Source organism: Pteropus alecto, unplaced genomic scaffold (assembly GCF_000325575.1).
Source record: "Pteropus alecto unplaced genomic scaffold, ASM32557v1 scaffold78, whole genome shotgun sequence".
Classification (NCBI taxonomy): domain Eukaryota; kingdom Metazoa; phylum Chordata; class Mammalia; order Chiroptera; family Pteropodidae; genus Pteropus; species Pteropus alecto.
The window spans coordinates 11010621-11031155 of record NW_006443124.1 but is presented as its reverse complement, the minus strand read 5'-3'; the positions used below and the strand labels follow the sequence as shown (position 1 = coordinate 11031155).

Here is a 20535-nt window from a genome sequence, read left to right as displayed (position 1 = left end):
GAAATGGTACCTAATCATGGAATTATTATGAAGATTAGAGGATTAATGCATGTAATGTACTTTAGAGCAATGTTGCCTGGCACACAATAAAAACTCAAATGTTAGTTGTCCCATGTCAAGCCTCCTCCACAAGGATGTAAACTCTCCAAGGGCAGGGTTTGCCTCCTCTCATTCCTGTACCCAGTAATCTACTATTCACTGGACCATAGGCTGTATTTTCTCTCTCCTAACTATGACTTTCCTCCATCCCACACCCATTCAAGACCACAGATGCCCATAACAGGATTCACTGTTAAAACTTAATTCCTAAAGAAGCTGATCAACCCCACAAAGTTCACAGAAAAGACAAGCTGTATTTTACCATAATTGTAGCAGATTAATAGGCTAGAAAACTTGTTAAATCAGAAAAGCTACTGCCCAAAAAAAGACACCACAAAAAAACTCAAAATAAATGCAAAATTTAATGGAAAAAAAAGTACAAAGTGAATGGAAAGGAACAAAAACAGTCAATGAATGAAGGAGTAAATGAATTAACACGTGAAGCAGTTTTAGAAAAGCATGTTAACATAACAGACTAGCAAGCCGCACTTCCCTCGGGGCCTCTTATCCAATAATATGAGCCCCACTTAACAGGGAACCCACATATAGACATACAAACATATATGCAGTCAGTCTGCACCATCATAAACTACCTAGGCTCAGGTTATCCCCAACTGGGATGACCATACCTCCCGGTTAGCCTGAGACAGTTCTGGCTTATGCCTGTTGAGCTGGCATGAGTCAACTCAGTTTGGACAATAAATTATACGGCGATTCCACCCAAAACTAACTTGGTTCATGAAAGACATGATAGTAAATGCCAGCATGATCCTACTGACAGCACTAATGATAACAGATGATAATGACAAAGAAAAAGAGGGGGCAAATCAGACCCTGCAGGCAGAGGTCATATTCCGTGACGGGTAGCTTGTTAAATAATGGCAAGTTTTAAGCTCACTTTGTGCACCAAGGATTAATTTGGTCTCAGCTAAAGATGACAAAATTCCAAACACAAATAGCAAAGGGAGGTGCAGTGAGGCTCACTAAAGCTGATGGGACCTGTGGAGGCAGCTCAGACCCCAGAAAGTGCAACAATGACAGGTCTCTCCAGAGATCTCCTGCAGGCAGGTAGCCAGCCACAATTTTGGCCTTCCAGTATGCCTTGGGGGCAGCCGGCAGGTGGACGGGTGGCAGAATCTGCCACCTGGAGTCCCCAGATTGGCCCGTGAAGCAGGAGTCCTCATTTCTTATATAACCAGTAAACCCACTGGGTCATGCAGCCTCATCCTCAGAAATACAGTCCACGTCTGCCTTAGGTAGGCTGGTTTACCTGTTTGGATACCCACAGTGAAGCATCAGTTATCAGTTATCAGTTACAACCAGAGGTGGATTTACTGGGAAGCTAAGAAAGTCTACTCTTCAAGGCCCCTCCCAAAGCCCCGTACCTAACTGAGTATTCATGCTCCTTTTCTTGAAGAAGCCTTCTCAACTAGTTCAAGTTTCTACCCCTCAAAATCTGGATCTACAACACTGGGAGAATTTTCACTTTGAGCATAAAACTTGCCCTGCTCCTGGTGAGCAGAGCCCCTCACATGCAAAGGCTGCCTTTTTCTAGCTGTGCCTTGGTGGGCACACAGAGCTCACCCCTCCACCCCACTCTGAATGAAACACCATCTCAGAAGGGCAGGAGGAAGCCAGGACTTGGTCCTGCAAATCAATACAGCAGGCGATGGGAGGGAAGATGGAGGGCATGAACTACCAATCCAAAATCAATCAGCGCAGCTTCCTAAGGCGCCCAGCCAGTGAGTGCACTAACCTGCTTCTCAAGGTAGGGCTTTACTCAGGGAGCCTGTGCTCTGCACAGAGCTTTATCAACATTAATGGAATCCTTTCTTTCATCTATTCGTTTCATCTCTCATTTTATCGGGCCATATTTTCAACCCTGATCCTCTTAATGGCTTGCAAACCAACAGGAACATAGAAGAATCAATGCTTCTGGTACTTCTTTAAAAATGTTTCCCCTTACAAATGTAGCTGAAAGGGGGAAAACTCCTTTCCTGGTAGTTTTTTTCTTAAACTGGCCACATATATCAGACACCTTCATCTTTTGCCCTGTGACTCAGCCAGGAAAAAGGAAACAAGGGCCTTGAGATAAAAACCTCTTCCCAGCCAAGCACTCTGGGCATCTGGCATTCGCAGGATTGGTTTGGGGGTCTTTACTGGAGTCAAACACTTAACACAAACACGTGGCGTTGGTCCCTTTTGATAGGTAGCACCTCTGGGGCACACAGACAACGGCTTTGGGCTGCTGTTCCATTTACATTCACAGTGAAAATACTGGACGTGGTCTTGTTCATGTTCCACTTTCATCCGTAAAGAAATTCCAAACACTGTCATTACAGGATGTTTATTATCCACCTCTCCCTATATATTATAGGGATACTTTATACATAAGAAAGGCTTAGAGATATTTTTAGTTTTTAAAAATCAGGGAATCTGTGTTACTTATGAAAATAATGGGAGAGGATATTATGTTTTTACGCTCGTGCCAAAATAAAAATTTAGAAGTGTTTTAAAAGTTATTATTGAAATTAAGCTCTAGGTTAGGAAAATTAAAACGAAAGGGAATTGGGCAAATTTTGCAGCATGTACACCAGACCATGCGGCCACACCCAAGGCACCGCACGAGTTGCCATCTTGACGCTGAACAACTAGGCCGAGCATCGCCGGCGGGGCCTTCGCTAGAGCGGCACATAACTGCTCCATCAAGGAATAGTGACACTGTAAATGGAAGACCAGCCACTGGCTCTGAAAAAAATAAACCTCATCAGTTTTGGATTCCAGCATTCATGGCTTTGACATGTTTGCATAGAGAGGGGTGGCCCGCCAGGCCCAGGGCAGCCTGGGGGTTGGGGCAGGGGACAGAGCAAGGCTGTAAACACTGGAGTCTGTACCGGCTCCCAGTCCGTCCTCACATCATGTTATGGGAGAAGGGTCACAAGGTGTAATTCAAGCAACTTAACACATGAAAGTCTAAAGTCCGCTCTTGACATGTAAGTCTGTGCGTGCGTTAACTGAAAAATAAAAATAAAACAAACAAAACAAAAACAGACACATTAAAAGATACGCAGACGACCAAATCAAACAGAAGCAAAAGACAGCAAGAGGGACACTGGGAAAGGGCAGTCAGTTTGGCATTTGTCACGAGCAAAGCAGATAATTCACTTCAGTTTGTGGCGTCCCAGGCCGAGGGTCAAGATCTGATTGGGAAGCCATTTTGCAAAAGTGGATTAAAATTTGAAGAATACAACCAATCAAAGCCACTCGACTAAATGGTCGTGAATACCGCCCCCCAAATGCACTCCGACTCATCCCGTTTCCCTGACCAGGGCAGGAGGAAGGGGTGCTCCTGGCTACCCCACTGACCTACTCCTGGCCTCCACAAGGTCTCTCTCCCAGAGTCCAAATTGACTGAAGCTTTCTGGCATGTCCGGCAAACAGATAAGACCTGTTTTCCAGGCCCAGGCCACAGGGGAAAAGCAGGGAGACCTGACACCAGTGGCGAGTCCCCACCCTGAAGCTGTGCGGGTGTCCTTGCAGCCACCCTGTACCCCCACCGGCCCTCAGACCCTGACCTGGCCGCAGGTCCTTGTCTTCGTTTCTAAGTGGTCTCTCCATAGCTTATTTCCTAGGGGACTCTGCCTGCCTTTTAACAAGATAGCCTGGGCCAAGCTGGCAAAGAACAGGCGAAAAGTGCTTTGGGTGCCAGCACCTGGGTCACAAACCTGAGTACCCCCTTCTAGGAAAAACCAGATTCCTGAGCTGCTAGCTGGAAATCCACATAAGTTCCAATTCACAGAGCCGTCACACTCACCAAGCCAAGAGCAGGACCTGGGACAAGGGCTGGAAGCAAATGCGAAGCAGAAGGGAAATCACATGGCTGAGGGGAAGAATGGGGCTGGGGTCCTTCCTGGGGACAGGCAGGGGCTCATCTGTCCTAGCAGAGCCAGCACTGGGATGGGGCCATCTGTCAGCAGCCACCCCACCCCCCGCCCCCAACCACAGAAAGGAGATGGGTCTGTCCCAAAGCAGAGGACAGGCCTTAGGACTGAGAACTAGCATCCCATTCCTAAATGCCTGGCTTTGTCCTCTTTGCCTCTCCCAGGGAGAAGCTCTTTACATTTCTTTTCCTTAGATGCATCTGTGCCTCTGTGCATGTGTCTGGAGACTGCGTGTTGGTAGACATGTGCCTGAGTATGTGTGTGTGATGGGACACGAGAGAGTAAAACAGTGTACATGTGCATGTATGTGTGTGCATGGGTGCATGTGTGTCAGGGAATACAATACTGGGGGCAAGGGGGAATGCTAATGCCAGAAGTAGCATCCCAGGGCCACAGCTAGCTGTGCACTGCATGGCCCTAACCACGGGGATCCACTGCCACCAAGAAAGGAAGGGCCTGGCACATACATTCTCAAGCAGTCCAGGAGGAAATGGGATCCCCCGGAGCCCAAGAACGAGGGCCAAGATGGGTAAACCTGCTTAGTTCCTAGGCTGGCAAAAAAGGAAGGTATCTGACACGAGCCAGGGGCAGGGAGACACAGGGATAGATGAGAGCCCCACGGTGTGATGTGGAAGGGACACTGAATGAAGTGGGTAGGAGAGGGACATCCCCAGAAGCCAGAGCATCTGGACTCTAGGCCAGAGTGTAGAGACAGGTGTGATTAAAGTTCCAAGGAGAAGTGACTCAGCGTTGCCCCCACCTGGCCAACATGGTGACTGACTCCTGGAGACTGAGAAAAGCCTCCTTGCCATCCCCTACCATTCTCTCTCCGTCCAGTCTACCCTCCGGAAAAACAGCTCCAACCTCTGCCTGTGGGGCAGCCTCTCTCACTAGCAGGACTCACAGAGCCCCAGCCGGGAGCTGCTGACCTTCCTCCTGCCAGGTAGTGACCATAGGGTCCAAGTAGTGACCATAGGGTCAGTGCTGGCTAGGCTCAAGTCTCAGTCACTGGCTGTCAGCCCATAGGGGTCCGATGTCCACTGCCTCAAACTGGGGGGAGCAGGGATGCACCAGTGTCCAGGCAGAAACCACAGGAGCTTTTGGAATCTGTCAAGAAATGCTGACCTCCCCAGGCCCTGTCCCTCTTCTGGCCTGAAAGACCTTCCTCGAGACCCCTGCACCCTCTCAGGGGCCACTCCATGCCTGTGTGGCCCAGCCTTCACCGCCCCAGCTGAAGAGGTGAGAGAGAGTGAGAGAGAGCGAGAGAGAGTGAGAGAGCGAGAGAGAGAGAGGGAGAGAGAGCGAGAGAGAGGGAGAGAGCGAGAGAGAGAGAGAGGGAGAGAGAGAGGGAGAACTAGGCCGAGCATCGCCGGCAGGAAGGGAGGGAGAGAAGGAGGGAGGAAGGGAGGAAGGGAGGGAGAGGATCCTGAGATATCTAGATCACTAGTGAAAGAAAAAGAAAGGTGAGCAAGAACAAGGTGAAAGGACCAGTGAATATAAGAGAGAAATAGTAAACAAGTGACAGCGAGCGAGAGCAAACGTCGAAGTGAAGGAGCAGAGAGGGGGACAGAGTGAGCACTTAGGAGAGAGCAAGAGGCAGCGCAGGGCAGGGAGCCCACCACCTACTTCTTCTTGTCCTTGTCCTTCCTCAGAGGCTGCTGCAGGGTGGCGTGCAAGGCCTGAGACTGCAGGGCCTCCACCGCGGCCTTCCTGCGGTTGAAGGCGTTGGTCTCCTCCTCCAGCTCCCGGCGCTTTTCCTCTACCTTGCGCTTCTCCTCCTGGTGGATCCGCTTGAGGTGCTCAAACTTCTCGTGGAGCTGGGAGCAGAAGGGGGCAGCCCAGGCTTCCATGTAGGCCGGGAAGTTGCCAGGCCCTCCTGCCGCCTGGCCAGACTCTGGCCTCGCCACAGCCCCCAGCCCCCAACTCACCTCCCTTTCCTTCTCCTTCAGCTCCAGCTCTGTCTCCTTCACTTTATTGATGAACATCTGCCTCATCTCTTCCTCCTTCCTCTGCAGCTCACTCAGGAACTCCTTCCTCTTAGCCTCGTAGGTCTCCTGCAGACTGTGGAGATGCAGAGAAAAGAGGCCCAGGGTGGGGTTATGGTGGAATGGGGTAGGCAGAGCCAGAGAGGCAGAATCACTGGGCACAGGAGGGTGCTGGGGTCCTGACAGCCTCACTCCATGGCTCATAAAACCCCAGAAGCAGACGGCAGTGTGGCGAGGCTGGCTCAGGCTGGGGAGACAGGCTCGCTCCGTGAGCAGGCTGTCACCTAAAGGGCTGGCTGTCCCCATCGCTGTCCTGGAAGCCCATTTCCTCCAACTTGCAGCGCCGGTAGAGCTCATAGTGCCGACTGTGGGTCTGCTCGCGGAGGTCCTCCATGTTGACCCGGATCAGCATCTCCCTCAGCTTCACGAAGTCGCAGTGATTCTCATTCTCCACTGCAGGCAGAGGGCACACGGGCCGTCAGGCAGGCACACAGGCGGGCACGGGAGGACAGGGCGCAGGACAGCAGCCAGAGGGTTAGCAGCACACTCCAAAGGCAGGAGGCAACAAAGGGCCACAGGGACGACGACGCGGGGCAGCGGTGAACAGGCAGCAAGGCAGGACAGGAGACTAAGCGTGGGCCCCGAGCTGGGGCTGTGCTCTCCCCACCGCACTCACCCTGCACCACTCCCCATGGGTACTGCCGTGCTCGGACCAGTTTGTTCCCCACCTTCACCTCCTCGGCGCTGCCCACCACAGCAAAGGGCAGGTGTGCCTAGAAAGGGGCCAGAGGACGCGTGAGCCCTGGGCTGAATGAGGCGTGGCCAGATGCTCACTTCCCGGCTCTCTTCATGTTCTAGGGTGTTCTTTCAGCCCTCGGGCTCCCCAGGGGCCATTAGAAGTTCCCTCAAAGGACCTGTGGGCCTGACTCTCCTCTTCCTAGCCCTGGCATCCCGTCTGCTCACCCCCACAGGTTTCAGGTCCCCGCCCTGACTCTCTATCTTGTGAAACTCAAATGTGGGAAGCCCCATAACCAGCCCAATACCCGACTCCTCCTGTCCCTTGTCTATAGGACACAGGACCAGCTGGCTTCCAGATGCCCACCCATCTTTCCTGGAGAAACTAAGGCCGGATCCTAGGGAACAAGAGTCTCCCGGGGCTGTCAGAGATCTGTGCTGGCTGCCAGCCATCTGGCCCCAGGGGCCTGAGGCCCTTGCCCAACGCTCACATTCATGACTGCGTTAATCTCTGCGACAGCCTCGTCATCAGTGGGGAACTGGTAGATCTGGACCCCATTGCTGACCAGCTCGCCCATGATCTTGATCTTGAACTTGTGGAGCTCACTCTTGGAGATGGTGTCAGCCTTGGCAATGATGGGAATAATGTTCACCTGCCAGGATCAGGGGAGAAGGGGCAGCAGGTTAGTGGCTCTCTGATGGTGGACAGCCCTGCCCAGGCCACATCTCTAGGCAGGGGGCAGGAAGGGAGCTGTTCCCATGAGGAGTCCCAGCCTGAACTCAGCCACCTGGGGCTGATGGATTGTAACAACCAGTGGCAGCATGTCTTACAGCCCTGGTTCCCTCAGACCACCATCCAGTCCCCAAATTAGTCCTTTGGGCATACCCAGCTTTGACCTAGAGTGCTCTAGAGGTCCTAACCAGCCTTGGGCTTGACACAAGCAGTGGCGGGGGACTGAACTCCCACCTAAGCAGGTAAGATGACCTACCAGCAGCAGCCACAAGAAGATTTAGAAATCTCCCAGGCTAAGGCTGCCCCATTTTTCACAGTGAAAATTAACTCCTGAGATGGGGAGGGCAATCACGAGAGCAGACAGGTGACGGTGGGGTCACATGCCCTCCAGGACCCCAAGCCTTTCTTGCCATCCCCATGAAGCTGTCTTCTCAGTCTCCACGCCTCACACGCATTCCCGGTTCTGGGCCTTAAGTCCCCTCTCCTCCGTGGGTGCAGGAGGACCCAAGGGAAATTCACAGCGGGAAGGACAGAACAAGGGAAGGGAGTGGAGGAACTAGGAATTGAGAGAGAGAGAATGAGCAGAGAATTGGGACGCTCTGGGGAGAGAGTTAAAGGGTCGGCAGAGGGAGGAGGCAACTCTAGGGGGAGGGGAAGGAAGCTAGGAGCCAGAGGGCTGAGAATAAGAATTCAGCTGGAAGAAAGCGGCTCAGGGCCAGACCCAGGAGACAGAGCTCTGGTGAAAAAGCCCTGAGCAGTGGGGGATCCCACTAGTGCAGTAGAGACAGAGATCCCACTAGTGCAGTGGATCCCACTAGTGCAGTGGATCCCACTAGTGCAGTGGATCCCACTAGTGCAGTAGAGACAGAGAAGAGAGAGAGGACCAAGCCAAGAGGCCTATCAGCACGCCAGTGACCAGTAAGCCCCTGGACACCACAGTGGATGATCACACTGCACCCCACTCCAATGGAGGCCTCGGAGCGTATGAACAGTGTGGGGCACACCTTGCTGTCCAGTTTCTTCATGGTCACCAGATCCAGGGACTTGAGAGAGTGCCCAGTAGGCGTGATAAAGTACAAGCACACATGGATCCTCGTGTCGTGGTAGTCGAACAGCGAGCGGCGGATCTTCAGTTCCTCCTGCAGATAGTTTTCAAACTGCGCGTCGATGTAGTCGACTATGGGCCTGTAACTACAGACAGCCCCATCACCTAGGAGGCGGGCCTCTGAGCCAAGCCCCCTGCAGGCCCTCTCTCCCTAGAGACAAACAGCCTAGGGATCCCTGTCTAAGTACAAGGGCTGACTCCTTCCCCTCAGGACCTCAGATATTCCCCGACAGGCCCTCCCCAGCCCCACAGAGTATGGGACTTGGTCATTCATATGGGGACAGCTGGGAGTGAGGAGTGCTCAGGCAGAGGGTCAGAACCAAGGCCCACATGGGTGGGGTGTGGATGAGACTGGGCAGGGCCGCCCTTCCCGCCTCTTGCCTCTCATCCTTGTTGATCTGATCCCCGAAGCCCACAGCGTCCACAATGGTCAGCTTGAGATGTACATTGCTCTCTTGGAGGTCATAGGTCTGGGGCCGCAGGCGCACGCACTCTTCATGGTGGCTGGCTTCCTCAGTCTCGAAGGTTGTATTGAAGAGCGTGTTCATCAGTGTGGACTTGCCGATGCCAGTTTCCCCTGGGGAGCAGGGAGGAGAGGGGAGGGGATGTCAGAGGCTGGACCTGGGGCTGTCCCTGGCTGTTGGCTAGGCTGGGTGGGGCTGAGGAATGCTCAGCCTCCACAGAAGGGAGAGAGGTGGGCCTCCCACTGCATCCCTCACTGTCCCTGTCCCCAAGAGCCATCCCTTCGCAGTGACTTCAGAAATAATCTGTGGAAGAAAGAGGCAAAAGGCTGACTTGGACATGAGATGAGACATGTAAGATGTTTTTCAGTGCAGGGGGAGAGGCAGAGCTGGGCAGCTGAGAGACACCAGGATATTGGCCTCTACTGACCTCAGTGGAACCCAATCACTTGCTCTGCATACCATCCCTTCCAGCCTGGGATGGCCATGGACCAGAAGGGCCAGAGTCTGAAGCTACCAAAAGCTTGGCCCAGCTGCCCAGGGTGGCCCCAGCTCCATATAGCTTGAACCAGGGGGTTAGGAATGGCTGCTTCCCAAGGGACACCCACAGCCTGGCAGATACTAAGGCTTGGGCACCTGTGGAGGGTCTGGCCAAACTCTGTGCCTCTGGGACCCGCAGGCCCTGAGAGGCACATGGAACCTCCCAGGCCTCCCGGTTTGCAGCTGTGTCTGTTCAGATGTATGCAGGCACTCTTACTACATGACACTGTAATGGAGGAAGAGCCTTGTTTGCCATAGTGTCCTAGACACACAATAGGAACAACCGTCAATGTGTTCTAAACAAACAACCTAAACTTCTGTGATGAACACTCTCAGTTTACAAAGCACTTTCACGTGCCTAATACTATCTACTCTTCACAGCAACTATGAGTCAGGGCCTGGCTCCAACTGTGTCCTTGACCCTGGCAGAGATGCCACCCAAATCCTAGTCCTGACCGCCCAAAGTGTCCCTGTGCCTGGGAGGTCCCCCTGCAGCTTGACAGGTGGCCAGCACTCCATCTCCCAGAAGGCCCTCATCCATCATCTGTCTGAGGCCACCCCCTGGTCAGGCCATGAACTCACCCACACAGAGGATGTTGAAGCTGAAGCCCTGAGTGACCGACTTGCTGACCAGCTGATCAGGGAGGCTGTCGAAGCCCACATGGCCGCCCAGAGAGAGGCTCCGGGGCTCTGGCTCTCCATTCTGCTAAGAGAGAAATACAGCGAGGCAGTGAGCTCACTGGGGAAGAGAGGACAAGCTGGGGGGAGGCTAAACCTGAGTCAACTTCCCCATATGAATTCTCAACAAATGTCAGAACACAACGTAAAGACACCAGAGCTCCAATTCCAGGCCAGGTTTCCACAGAGAGAGCCTGGTGGGCCTCGAGGCCCCTGTCTCCATCTGGGAAAAGGCCCTGTCACCTGTGGTCTGCTCCATCTGAGTAGGCAAAGGATGCTGGGGCCTGGGGCATCTCCTGGCTGCTATCCCTGAGGGCTCACCTGTCCTCCTGCCCAGGAAAAGGCCCCAGATGGTCCCTGGATCTTAAGATTCCATGAGGCCAAGACAGGAGAATGTATATGTTCCTGGGGCTCCCTCCCAGACCTCACAGGCCCTTCTATTAAAGTGAGATTTAAGCAGAGGCGGGTGTGGCCCAACCCCCTCACTCGAGCTCTGTCAGGGAACCTCCCCCATCGGGCCGGGCTCAGGTCTTCCATGTGCACCCCTTACTCCTCATGTACCCAAGCATGGAATGCAAACAGGGGCCCTCCTAAAGAGGTCAGTGCTCACTCAGACCCACCACTGGGTCACAGAGCCAGTCTCTGAGGCATCATGACTCTGAAGTTTCCTCCCTCCTGCCTCAGTGGCGCTCCCTAGCGATCCGCAGCCTCTGGCTCATGCCACCCTCCCATCCCACCCCAACCCTGGTTGTTTAGACAGAGGATTCAAGATGAAAATGTGGATACCTGGCCTTAGCAGAGAGGCGGGCAGCAGGTCCCGAGGGAGCTGGGGCCACTGGAGCTGGCCCACAGTGCTATAAAAAGTAACTACCAGGACCCGAAGCAGAGGATCAAGGTCAGACTTCAATTCGTGTGGCTTCCCTGGGAATGGGGGTAAAATGCTGTCCTCTGAGGAAAAGTTCCCAGGCTCAGCATTCCCAGGTCTGGCCCCTCTGAAGGGCAGCCCCCAGACAGCTCCATGTTGGGCAGAAACATGCCTCCTCCTTGCCCTGACCGTCCGCAAGAAAGAGCAAGGACAGGAAAGGGCAGTGGGTCTGAGTCCCATCCTGCCCTCCTGCCCGCAATGCCAAAGGGGAGGAAACAGGCCCAACTGAAGACAGCCCCAAGAACTACTGATTAGGACAGTAGCAGCCCTTATGCCAATGCAGATACAGGCACAGAGGTAGAGGGGGCTCAGAACCAGACAGTAGGGCCCTGGCTCCCCACCCTCCAGCAGAAGGGTCCCCTTGACCCCTACTGCCTCAGGCTGAACCCCTCCAACTATTCCCTTCTCCCAACCAGAGCCCTGGCACTCATACCCAGCCTCCTCTTTTCCACTAATTTTGCCTGCCCCACCCAACCCCACCCCAGCTCCATCCCTGTACCCTGCATCAACGACACCCAAGTGTATGTATTGACAGGCTGAATCCCATGTAGCATCTCTGGGCAGTTTTACTATCCCCTGAAACAAGTAAGGGTTACCCCTAAACCTCCTCTCTCCAATGACCCTCTCTCAGCTGAGCCTCTGTTCCTATAGTTGACCTTCCCTCTCTATTCCCTGTGCCCAGTGGATCATGTCACAGCCTCCCCACTCAAGCCCAGGTCCCCCCAGGGCTGCAAATATAACCTGACAAAGAGGCCCCAGAGGCAGATCCCTCTCACTGGTACCCACATGAAATACCATAACTGGAGCATAGGATTTGCTGGGCTAGGCCCAAACTCCTAGCATGGCATTCCAGGCCTTTCACGGTCCAAGGCCTTCCTTATGTGCTCAGTGCCCACCCGGCTGGTTACCTCTGAATTCACTTTTCACACTCGGCCCCTTCCCTGGGATCCAGAGCTCACCCTATCTTTTCCCTGGCACCTGCTCTGATCTGGCCCGTATCTGCTTACATTCGAAACCCCTCACTTGGCAGGGACCCATTTCCTTGCACTATTAGTTGATCTTTTTTCATTCATCCTGGTTCTCCATCTCCTCCACAAGCTCCTCAAAGTTGGCTGCAGGCTCGGGGAGGTCAGGTTTTCCATTCTTCCCACCCTCCCACCACGATGCCCAACGTGCTAGCCAACACTACCATTTATAAATCACGAAACACCATCCTCAGCTGCTACAGCACCAGGGCTGTCTGCCCACCTCACATAGAGCTTCACTATTTAGTCTCTGTCGCACCTGCTCGGGGCAGCCTGAGATCAAATAGAGGACAGAACAGCTAGTCTGGAGCTTTTTTCTTTTCAGGCCAGACTGAAAATCTCCAAAATTTAAGGCATGCTGTGCTTGCAGAGAAGGCGATGTGTTTATTCACCCCCTTCTTCCAAGGGTGACACAATCAGGATGCAATCCAACATCCTGTAGTCTGCCGCCAAAACCCACCCAGTCCGCCATGTCTGGAGACCACAGGCGCAGGCACACACTCTGCTGCAGAGGCACCTGCACAGAATCAGAGGCCGTCCTGCTCCTGAGGAGCCCGCCCCCACTTTCTTACAGTTCCAGGCTCCAGAAGCTAAAAGCGGGGGTGGGGGAGTCTCACATGAGCCATCTCTCCACACTCCCTGCCTGCCTTCACTCACACAGTGTGACGCTCACTGAGGACATGTGTGGATTACAGGGAGGTCTTCATCCTCAAGTTGTTGCCCAGGCTGCACTCTGTCACTCCCGTGGCCCTAGCTCTGGGGCAATCAGGGGCCACGGGAGTGTCAGTCTCCAGAACATGCATGTACACACACACGTACATACACAGAGAAGAATGGCCACTGGCCCTGATGGGGACAGAGTGTTTGTTGTTCCCTGGTCTTAGAAGACTCATCTGACCTCCCTGCTCTACTGAGTCACTAATGCCAAGCTCTCTGATCCTCTATTTGGCCTCAATAACATCTGATCCAAGGTGCATTGCTTGCTCCAAGGTGCCCACCCCAGGTGTCTCTGCTGACCGCATAGGGTCCCCATCTAGGAGGAGCCAGCCACCTCCAAAAGCATCACTGACATGTCTCAGCTACCACAACTTAGAAAGAACCTTCATGTCTCTCACTACCTGACTACCAGCCCTGCAATTAGCCAGGTAAGACCACAGTCCCAGCACTGGAGGTGGGTCCTAACTGTCCTGAGCCATAACTGGGTCAGGTACAGGTGCATGGCACAGGTTCAGCCTTTATGACCATCTTGTGACCATTAGGGGAGCTGGCCTAAGGCCAAAGCCCACTCGGAGGGCAGCAGAGCCAAGAGAATCACAGAGAAGAGAGAGCCAGTGTCTGCTCTACCTCCGGGCCTTTCCCTTGAGCCCTGGCCATATCCTGAGTGGGGCTGTTTCTTGCAACTGAAGGCACCTTGGCTGCTACAGTCTCAAAAGGTAAATTCTTTAAATGCAGAAAACCAGGGAGAGAGCAGGGAAAGGATAAGGAAGGAACAGATATCAAAGGGTGGCACTATCACCTCGCTGAGGGCCACCTGTGCCAACGAAGCCAAGCGATCTAGTCATCTACGTACTCCTTCCCCACCCTGTGTGGCAGACGTCATGATCATCCCCATTTTACAGGTGAAGAAACAGGTGCACAGAAGCTGGAGAACTAATCAGGCCAGAGCGGGGATTTGAGAGCAGCCACGCCCTTGCCCCAGACCACTCTGTCCCTCCTCTATACTGCCTCTCCTGCTCTTACAAGGCTCCCAACTCACTCATTCAGCCATTCAACACACACTCACTGGGCATGTCTGCTGTGTGCTGGACACTAGGATGGCTGCCAACGAAAAGAAGAGGAAACCAGATCCTTACTTTGGGGGCTCAGTCACATTTGGTCTAAACTCAAAAAGTTGTGGAGGCCAGGCAGGTAATGTGACTGGGTAAAGGGGAACAGTATAGTAACAGCAGCAATAATAGCTAACAGTCATGGAGTGCTTACTGTGCAAAACTCTAATCTCATTTAGTCCACACACTGGCCCCAGGAGGTAGACTGTAACAGTATCTCCACTGCACAGATGAGACAATTGAGGCACCAAGAGATTAAATGACTTGCCCAAGACCACACTGCTCAGGAGGGAGCACCCAGGATCTAAATGGAGATGGTAAGACTGCAAAACCCGTGCTCCCAGCCACATCACTCTACAACCTGCTCGATGAAAGAGCAGCTGACTTGGCTGAGTGCGGGTCCCTCAGGGAGAGGTAGGAACAGTAGGCAGCTGCAGAGCCTGTGCTCAGTCCACGATGCCCACAGTTCTGTGACTCCAGCCAACTGTGGGAATGCTGACCTCGTTTTGCCAAATCTTCCAATTTTTCAAAAGAATCTAGAAATCTAGATTGTTAAGTGAAACTCCTTAATTTTTAAAGGTTAGAAACTAATACAAATTGAGAATAACACAACATGTCTGGGGGTTGGACCCAGCCCATGGCCTGACAGTCTACATCGCCCCAGGTCTGTAAGGGAGGCCCCAGACAACACAGCAGGGCTCCACTCTTGGGCCACGGAGGCCCACAGGAGACTGCCCCATGGGAGGAGGCTTTGGGACCCTGGTGAGAGACACAGACCCAACAGCTTCTGGCCCTCTCACACATCCAGCTTCCTGGGGTGCTGGCTCAGGGGAATCTAACTGTCCTCAAAGCTCCAGGTCAGAGAGTTGGAAGCTCTGAGCTCCACACACACACACAGTGGGAAACTCCACAGGGCCATTATCCCCTCTCTAATCACTAACAAGCTTTTGGCTCCTGAGCTAGGCTCCAGGCTTCTATGTCATCATTTCTTTGGCACATCAAAGACAACAACCAAAATAATAACTGCTCAGGCCAGCTGCATTCCTCCATGCCCAGCCGTCCAGAACAAAGTGGAGAATGGCATTTTGTTATGCGGCCCAGTGGATAACTAGGACGTCCTTTTCCTGACCAGGAAATGCTCTGTCTGAGCCTCCTGGAGCAGCCTTGATTAGCAGCCCAGAGGAGCTGCCCCTTGGACCAAGAAGAGAGGTAGGATTTGGGGAAAAACTGTGTCTCACTGCTTGCCCACACAAAAACAGGCTTTCATCCAGAAGGAATCAGAAATCTGCTGAATGTCTGAACCAACAGAGCCAAGGAAGCTGTGGGTGAAAAAAGACCACCAAGATCAAGCCTCCCGAGCTAGGTTGGTAATGTTGGGGTGGGAGCAGAGGTGATGCCCTACAAGTGTATTTGTCTCCTGAAACCTGGACAAAGAGCAGTCCCTTATCCCAGGCCTTCCACAGTTCTCTGGTGCCTTGGACTTCTGGCACTTTTCCCCCCAGGCTCCCATGTCTGGCACCCACTGGCCTGAGCACTCTGCCAGACAGACAGGAAGCCCGTCCCCAGGAGAGCTCCAGCCCTGCAGTGGGAATGGGGCTACTAAGTCGTGCAATGGACCCAGGAGTCACCGCGCCACCAGGAGCCTTCTCCACTCATGTTTCTGGCACAAAACACCCTACCCCCGGCTCTAGCTACTCTAAGCAGCCTGGGCCTTAAATAGCCAGAGCAGAGGCCTCTGGACAGAACCGTGGTCATAGTGCAACTGTTCTTGAGTCCGACAAGAATCCTAGGAATTTTCCCAGGAAAAGCTTAGGCTCTGGTCCCAGGATTCCACAGCAAGCTTCTAAGCCCAGGTCAAAGGCTACGGGAAATAACCAAAGGGATATATGTGGGAGCTGGGGTTGGAATGCTGCTGCCCTTGGCCAAGAGGGAAGAACAGAGGCAGGATATACCTGTCCCAAATCAAGAGGACACCTGGGAACCAAAGAGTCTCTCTAAGGCGGCAACAGACACCCGGGGAGAAGACATAAGCAGGGATCAACCTTCATGGCGCCAACATGATGGCAGATGACGTAATAATGGCAAGATGGCAGCTCTCCCCTCCCCCAGCCTGGGAATCGAAGGGACTCTGGAAGCAAAACTACCTCCAGGAGCCCAAGGCCACACGATGCCCTGACTCCAATATTCCATCCTCCCTGCTTCCCTGTCTCACTAAGGGGCACTTTCCTCCTTCTTTCTGCACACGGACAGCCAGGGCTGCCAATCAGTAATTTGGGATGGCTTGTTTCACACTTCTCATGTCAAAATCAGGTTTCCAAGAAGCCAAGGGCACAGTTACTAGTCTCTGGGCCCATCCACCCAGCCCCAGGCCAAAGGCACAGGCACAGTCTTGGGCTTTGTTATGCCCCCTGAGAGGGAATGGCACATCTCACCAGAGAACAGATGGGAAAGGCGCTGGGCCTTAGAAGGTCCTGGAACCCCAGGTGGTCATACCTTCCCACCTGGCTCAGGGACCCTGGCGGCAGCCCCCACTGCTTTGCAGAAGGAAAAGCCACAAGTGGTCTGGACACCACCAGAAGGAAGCAGCCTGTGTTCCACAGTGAGTGAGACCTTCCCCTTGGAAAGAAGAATGTGGGCAGCAAAGGTAATGAATGCTGGTGCTGGCCAGGGGCAGAGGAAGGCCTGGGTACCTATATGAGCCAGCAGCAGCTCAGGGCAATGCTACCCTTCTCTGTTGCTCGCCCCATTCACCCCAGCACCAGAGAGAATATCAAACTCATATCCAGGACCCACATCCAGGCCCGATGAGTGGTCTTGGGTTCATGCCTACAGCCCCTCCTAAGCCCTAGGCCCCAGGTGCCCCAAGCCTAGGAGGCCCCTCGGAGAGTAACCAACACCTACAATCTAAAATTGGCCCTTATTCCCTTCTCCTCTGGTTCTGACCCTCTAATGTAGCCTCCAGGATAGATGCCAAGAACCACCTGAAAGCCATGTGTTCTGAGAAGGAGAATATCTAATTTGCCCCAAGACTACCCAGGGCAACAGATGTTACAGCCAAGATGCCCTTTGCCCTGTCCTCCACCACCTCGTCCCAGCCAGGGTTCCTCACCTGAGCCCTGAGGAGACAGATGGCTCCAGCAGAAAACACCCCAGCTCTACCATGAGGACATGCTGACTTTGGGAAGCATCCTTTCCCCAGGCAGATGTGTCTCCCTCCTGCCTGCACAGATCCATATCTGGGTATGTGGCAAAGCTCATGCCTTGGAGACCATGCCTGGGGATCCCAAGACCCTAGCTGGCAGCACAGAGGCAGGAAAGCTGAAGAGGTTTCAAGGGACACACAGAGGCCAGCCAGCCCTCAGGTTCCTCGCTCTATCATCCTGCAGCTGTTTGCTTCTGGTAGCTGGACCCGAGCCATGGGGAAATTCATGGTAGTTACTGCCCCAAATATGCACCTCCACGTAGCCCATCACAGGGCTCAAAACTCAGAGAGCTCGACCCTCTCTGCCATCTCAAGGGGCACTCGAGCGCTGGGGTTGGGGCGCAGGCCCAAACTTGCCAATGACCAGAGTCTGCAACTTCACCCAACCACGGGCTGCTGTTATTGACAAGATGATAGACACAAAGGAACCAGCGCCCTTCCTGCCATCCAAAGCTTTTGACAGAAGTCAGGTCCTGGGTTCCCAGCCTCCATCCATTCACCCATCTCATTGGCATTGCGATCAGTCTCCTTCTTGACACTCTCTCTGTTCCTACCCTGGTTAGTCTCTTACCATGTGCCCCCTTGGATCACCAATGCCTCCCACCAGCTCCCTCGCTCTGACCAAAATCCCAGACAGCGCTTTCTAAGGTGAGCACCAATAACTGGTTCCTTGCCCGGGAGGGAAAGCAGGGTAGACCCACCTCCCAGGGGAAAGTGGGCCTCACTTTTGACCCCTCAACACCCCCAGGCACTGAGGGCTGCACAGATGTCTCCTGCTCAGCTCTCATTTCTCCTTTGGAACAGCTCAGCAAGGAGGTTACAGGCCATTTGTATAGGACAGGGAGATACCACTCTGAGATAGAGCCCTGTGTAGGTGATAGGGCTGCCTCCCACCAACCCTTCCCACCACCTCTGGCTTCGGGGCGGGGATAGGCACTCCCTGTAGAGCCTGCTTCTTGGGGAAGTGTCAAGATTACAGGGTGACAACGGAAGTGACAGATGGTGCTGAGGATAAAGTGGAGATGGGAGGGGAGAGCGACTGGCTGGGAGGAAAGCCAGGCATGCGGCTGCCATGCTGCACGCTTCTCTCCTCTCCCCCTCAGATCTCTCCACATATTTCCCCTGACTCTTAAGCCTCCCTCACCTCAGAGTTCAACCCTGCCCCCATGAGATCCTGACAAGAGAAACACAGGAGATAGCCGAGGCTATCTTTGCTCCAGGGTAAGCCTCCGTGTCTGGGACCCAGTAAGGATGAGGGGCAAAGCAAGAGTAGGCAAGAGTCTGGCTGCCCAAGGAGGTTAAGAGGCAAAAGAAACTCCCCAGGGGGCTGTGCCAGACATACTCATCCAGGAGAGGTCAACCCTAACCCTATGGCTGAGCCAGGGTTGAGCAGGACCCAGCGAAGATATAAAGGCTGTTGAGTCTGCAGTGTTTACATCACCCTGTGTGGGGAATAGGAACCCAGCACACATTGACCTTGAAGTACAACTCTGTATGTTCATCTAAACTACTGGTTGGGACAGTTCCCAGTTGGTCTGTCCTCCAGGGCTGGTCTGTCCAACGAACCAGCCTGAAAGGCGGTGTAGACCTGCCACAGCCTCACAGCCACTGCTTAACACCAAGTCAACCCTGGGATGGCAAAACACCTCAGCATAGCTCCGAACATGCCGCAGACTGCAATTAACCTTCCATGAACTCTTTGAAGAATATCATTATGGGTGTGCTCATTTTATAGCAAGATAAAGGAAGAAATTATTTTCCCAGAATGACAAGGAGAGGAGAATGGAGACCAAACTCCTAAATTCAGTCCAAACCCCACCCAAGGTCTCCACCCAAATTAAGTCCTGTCCAAGTCCTCCCAGGAGTCTGACGGCCCAGAGCACAGAGGGCGTGGAAGGCATCCATCTATCCAGCTTAACCTGGCATAGTAACCCAGGCCCCTGAGCTCAGGCTGTACGCCCTTACCTGAGTCAGTCCCTTCTTTGTCCCTCAGCTCACCATAGGGATAACACCCCAAATCCTCACAGAAATGGTCTACGAGCAAACACGGGGACCTGAGGAGAAGGGACTTTCCAGCCCACCTCTGGCAGTGCAGCTAGGCCCCTCAGCTCAGTCTCTAAGAACAATCTCTGTACATGTAGTGACGAGAGGATGCCATATGATGGAGCGAACGCATTCTCTGCTGCCTTCTTACACACGCCACTCTTCACATCCACATTGGCACTAGGTATCATGTCTCATTTACTGTGTCCACACCATGTGCCCAGACACTGAGTACCTCACCTGGAACCTCTCATTGAATCCTCACAACAACCCTATGAGAGAGGTAATATTTTTAGCCCACTCTACAGATGACAACACTGAGGGGTTAAATATCTCACCCAAGGTTACATGGCCAGCAAGTAGTCTAGGATTCATGCAGGCAGTCTGAATCTGGTTACTCTACATACCGCTCCCACCTGCAAGACCAACTGTTAGAGTAACCCCTGGCCACAGACAAGACCCAGACATAACTTTCTGGTCAGTTGGGCAGGAAAAATGCACACAGACAAAAACACTCACAGGTCTCTTGGCCTCCAGCTAATCGGCAGGTCTGTTAGGATTCCGGCGCTTCCCTCCTTGGGTACATAAATTCTGATGTACAGTGCAGGCGTGAGGTGAATCTCTGATTCGTCCAACCTCTGAATCTGTTCCTCCTGCTCTAAACTTACTTAACCGACACATAGCCCCCTCCCCAATGTAAATAAAACACCCCAGTCTAGAAATTACGAAACCAAGAGCTCCTGCTTTAGTTGGGCATTTTTCCAAAGTAGACCAACAAAAGTATTTTCAGATTAAAGGGAAAATTTACATATATAAATTCGGATGACTGTATTTATAGCATTAATTACATAAGTCCTGGCTCCCTTATTTAGCCCCAGAACCAATTCTTTATCTGTCACATATTCAGCATTTCCCCCTCCCCCCAACAGCCCTGGGCTCTCCCTCCCCCTTCCCTGCCGACCAGGGCCTCACATGCTGGCAGGAGGACACAGCTTCCTTCACTGTCACAGCCCAGCCTCCCAGACACACCCAGATCCAGCCTTAGACATTAGGGGACTTGCAGACACAACCCACAAAAGGCCCCCCTCCCCAGGGTAAATTAGAAAAACCCTTAGGAAGTTGGCCATTGGCCAGCTCAGGACCAGAGACCCCTGCCGGGACTACCAAAGCCGTTAGTCCTGCAGAAGGCATACCCGAACTGGAGCCCAGACAAACATCCACTGGGCTGAATCTGGAA

The 20535-nt window shown here is 53.2% G+C and overlaps 1 protein-coding gene across 5 annotated transcripts; it reads right to left on the bottom strand.

Annotated features, from left to right (window-relative positions):
• Positions 1–2430: 2430 nt before the first annotated feature.
• Positions 2431–10335, bottom strand: SEPT8 (septin 8). Of its 5 annotated transcripts, none has more exons than XM_015598150.2 (9): positions 10182–10299; positions 8980–9175; positions 8498–8678; positions 7252–7413; positions 6702–6798; positions 6310–6478; positions 5969–6101; positions 5667–5857; positions 2431–3113 (listed from the first exon to the last, which is right to left on the bottom strand). In XM_015598150.2, the coding sequence occupies exons 2-9, from the start codon at positions 9144–9146 to the stop codon at positions 3110–3112; spliced, it is 1104 nt and encodes a 367-aa protein (XP_015453636.1). In that variant the 5' UTR covers positions 9147–9175; positions 10182–10299; the 3' UTR covers positions 2431–3109. The 5 variants fall into 5 exon arrangements, with proteins under 5 accessions (XP_015453636.1, XP_024896408.1, XP_015453635.1 ...); XM_015598149.2 differs by lacking the exon at positions 2431–3113 and adding an exon at positions 3146–3942 and having other exon boundaries at positions 10182–10296; XM_015598148.2 differs by lacking the exon at positions 2431–3113 and adding an exon at positions 3648–3942 and having other exon boundaries at positions 8498–8684; positions 10182–10335.
• Positions 10336–20535: the final 10200 nt, after the last annotated feature.

Coding starts and splice junctions, on each gene's coding strand:
- SEPT8 (XM_015598148.2), bottom strand. CDS start 9,146: ATGAACACGCTCTTCAATACAACCTTCGAGACTGAGGAAGCCAGCCAC. Junction 6,102..6,309: donor GGGGACAGCCAGCCCTTTAG/GTGACAGCCTGC, acceptor GCATCTCCACAG/TCTGCAGGAGACCTACGAGG. Junction 5,858..5,968: donor TGAAGGAGAAGGAAAGGGAG/GTGAGTTGGGGG, acceptor TTCTGCTCCCAG/CTCCACGAGAAGTTTGAGCA.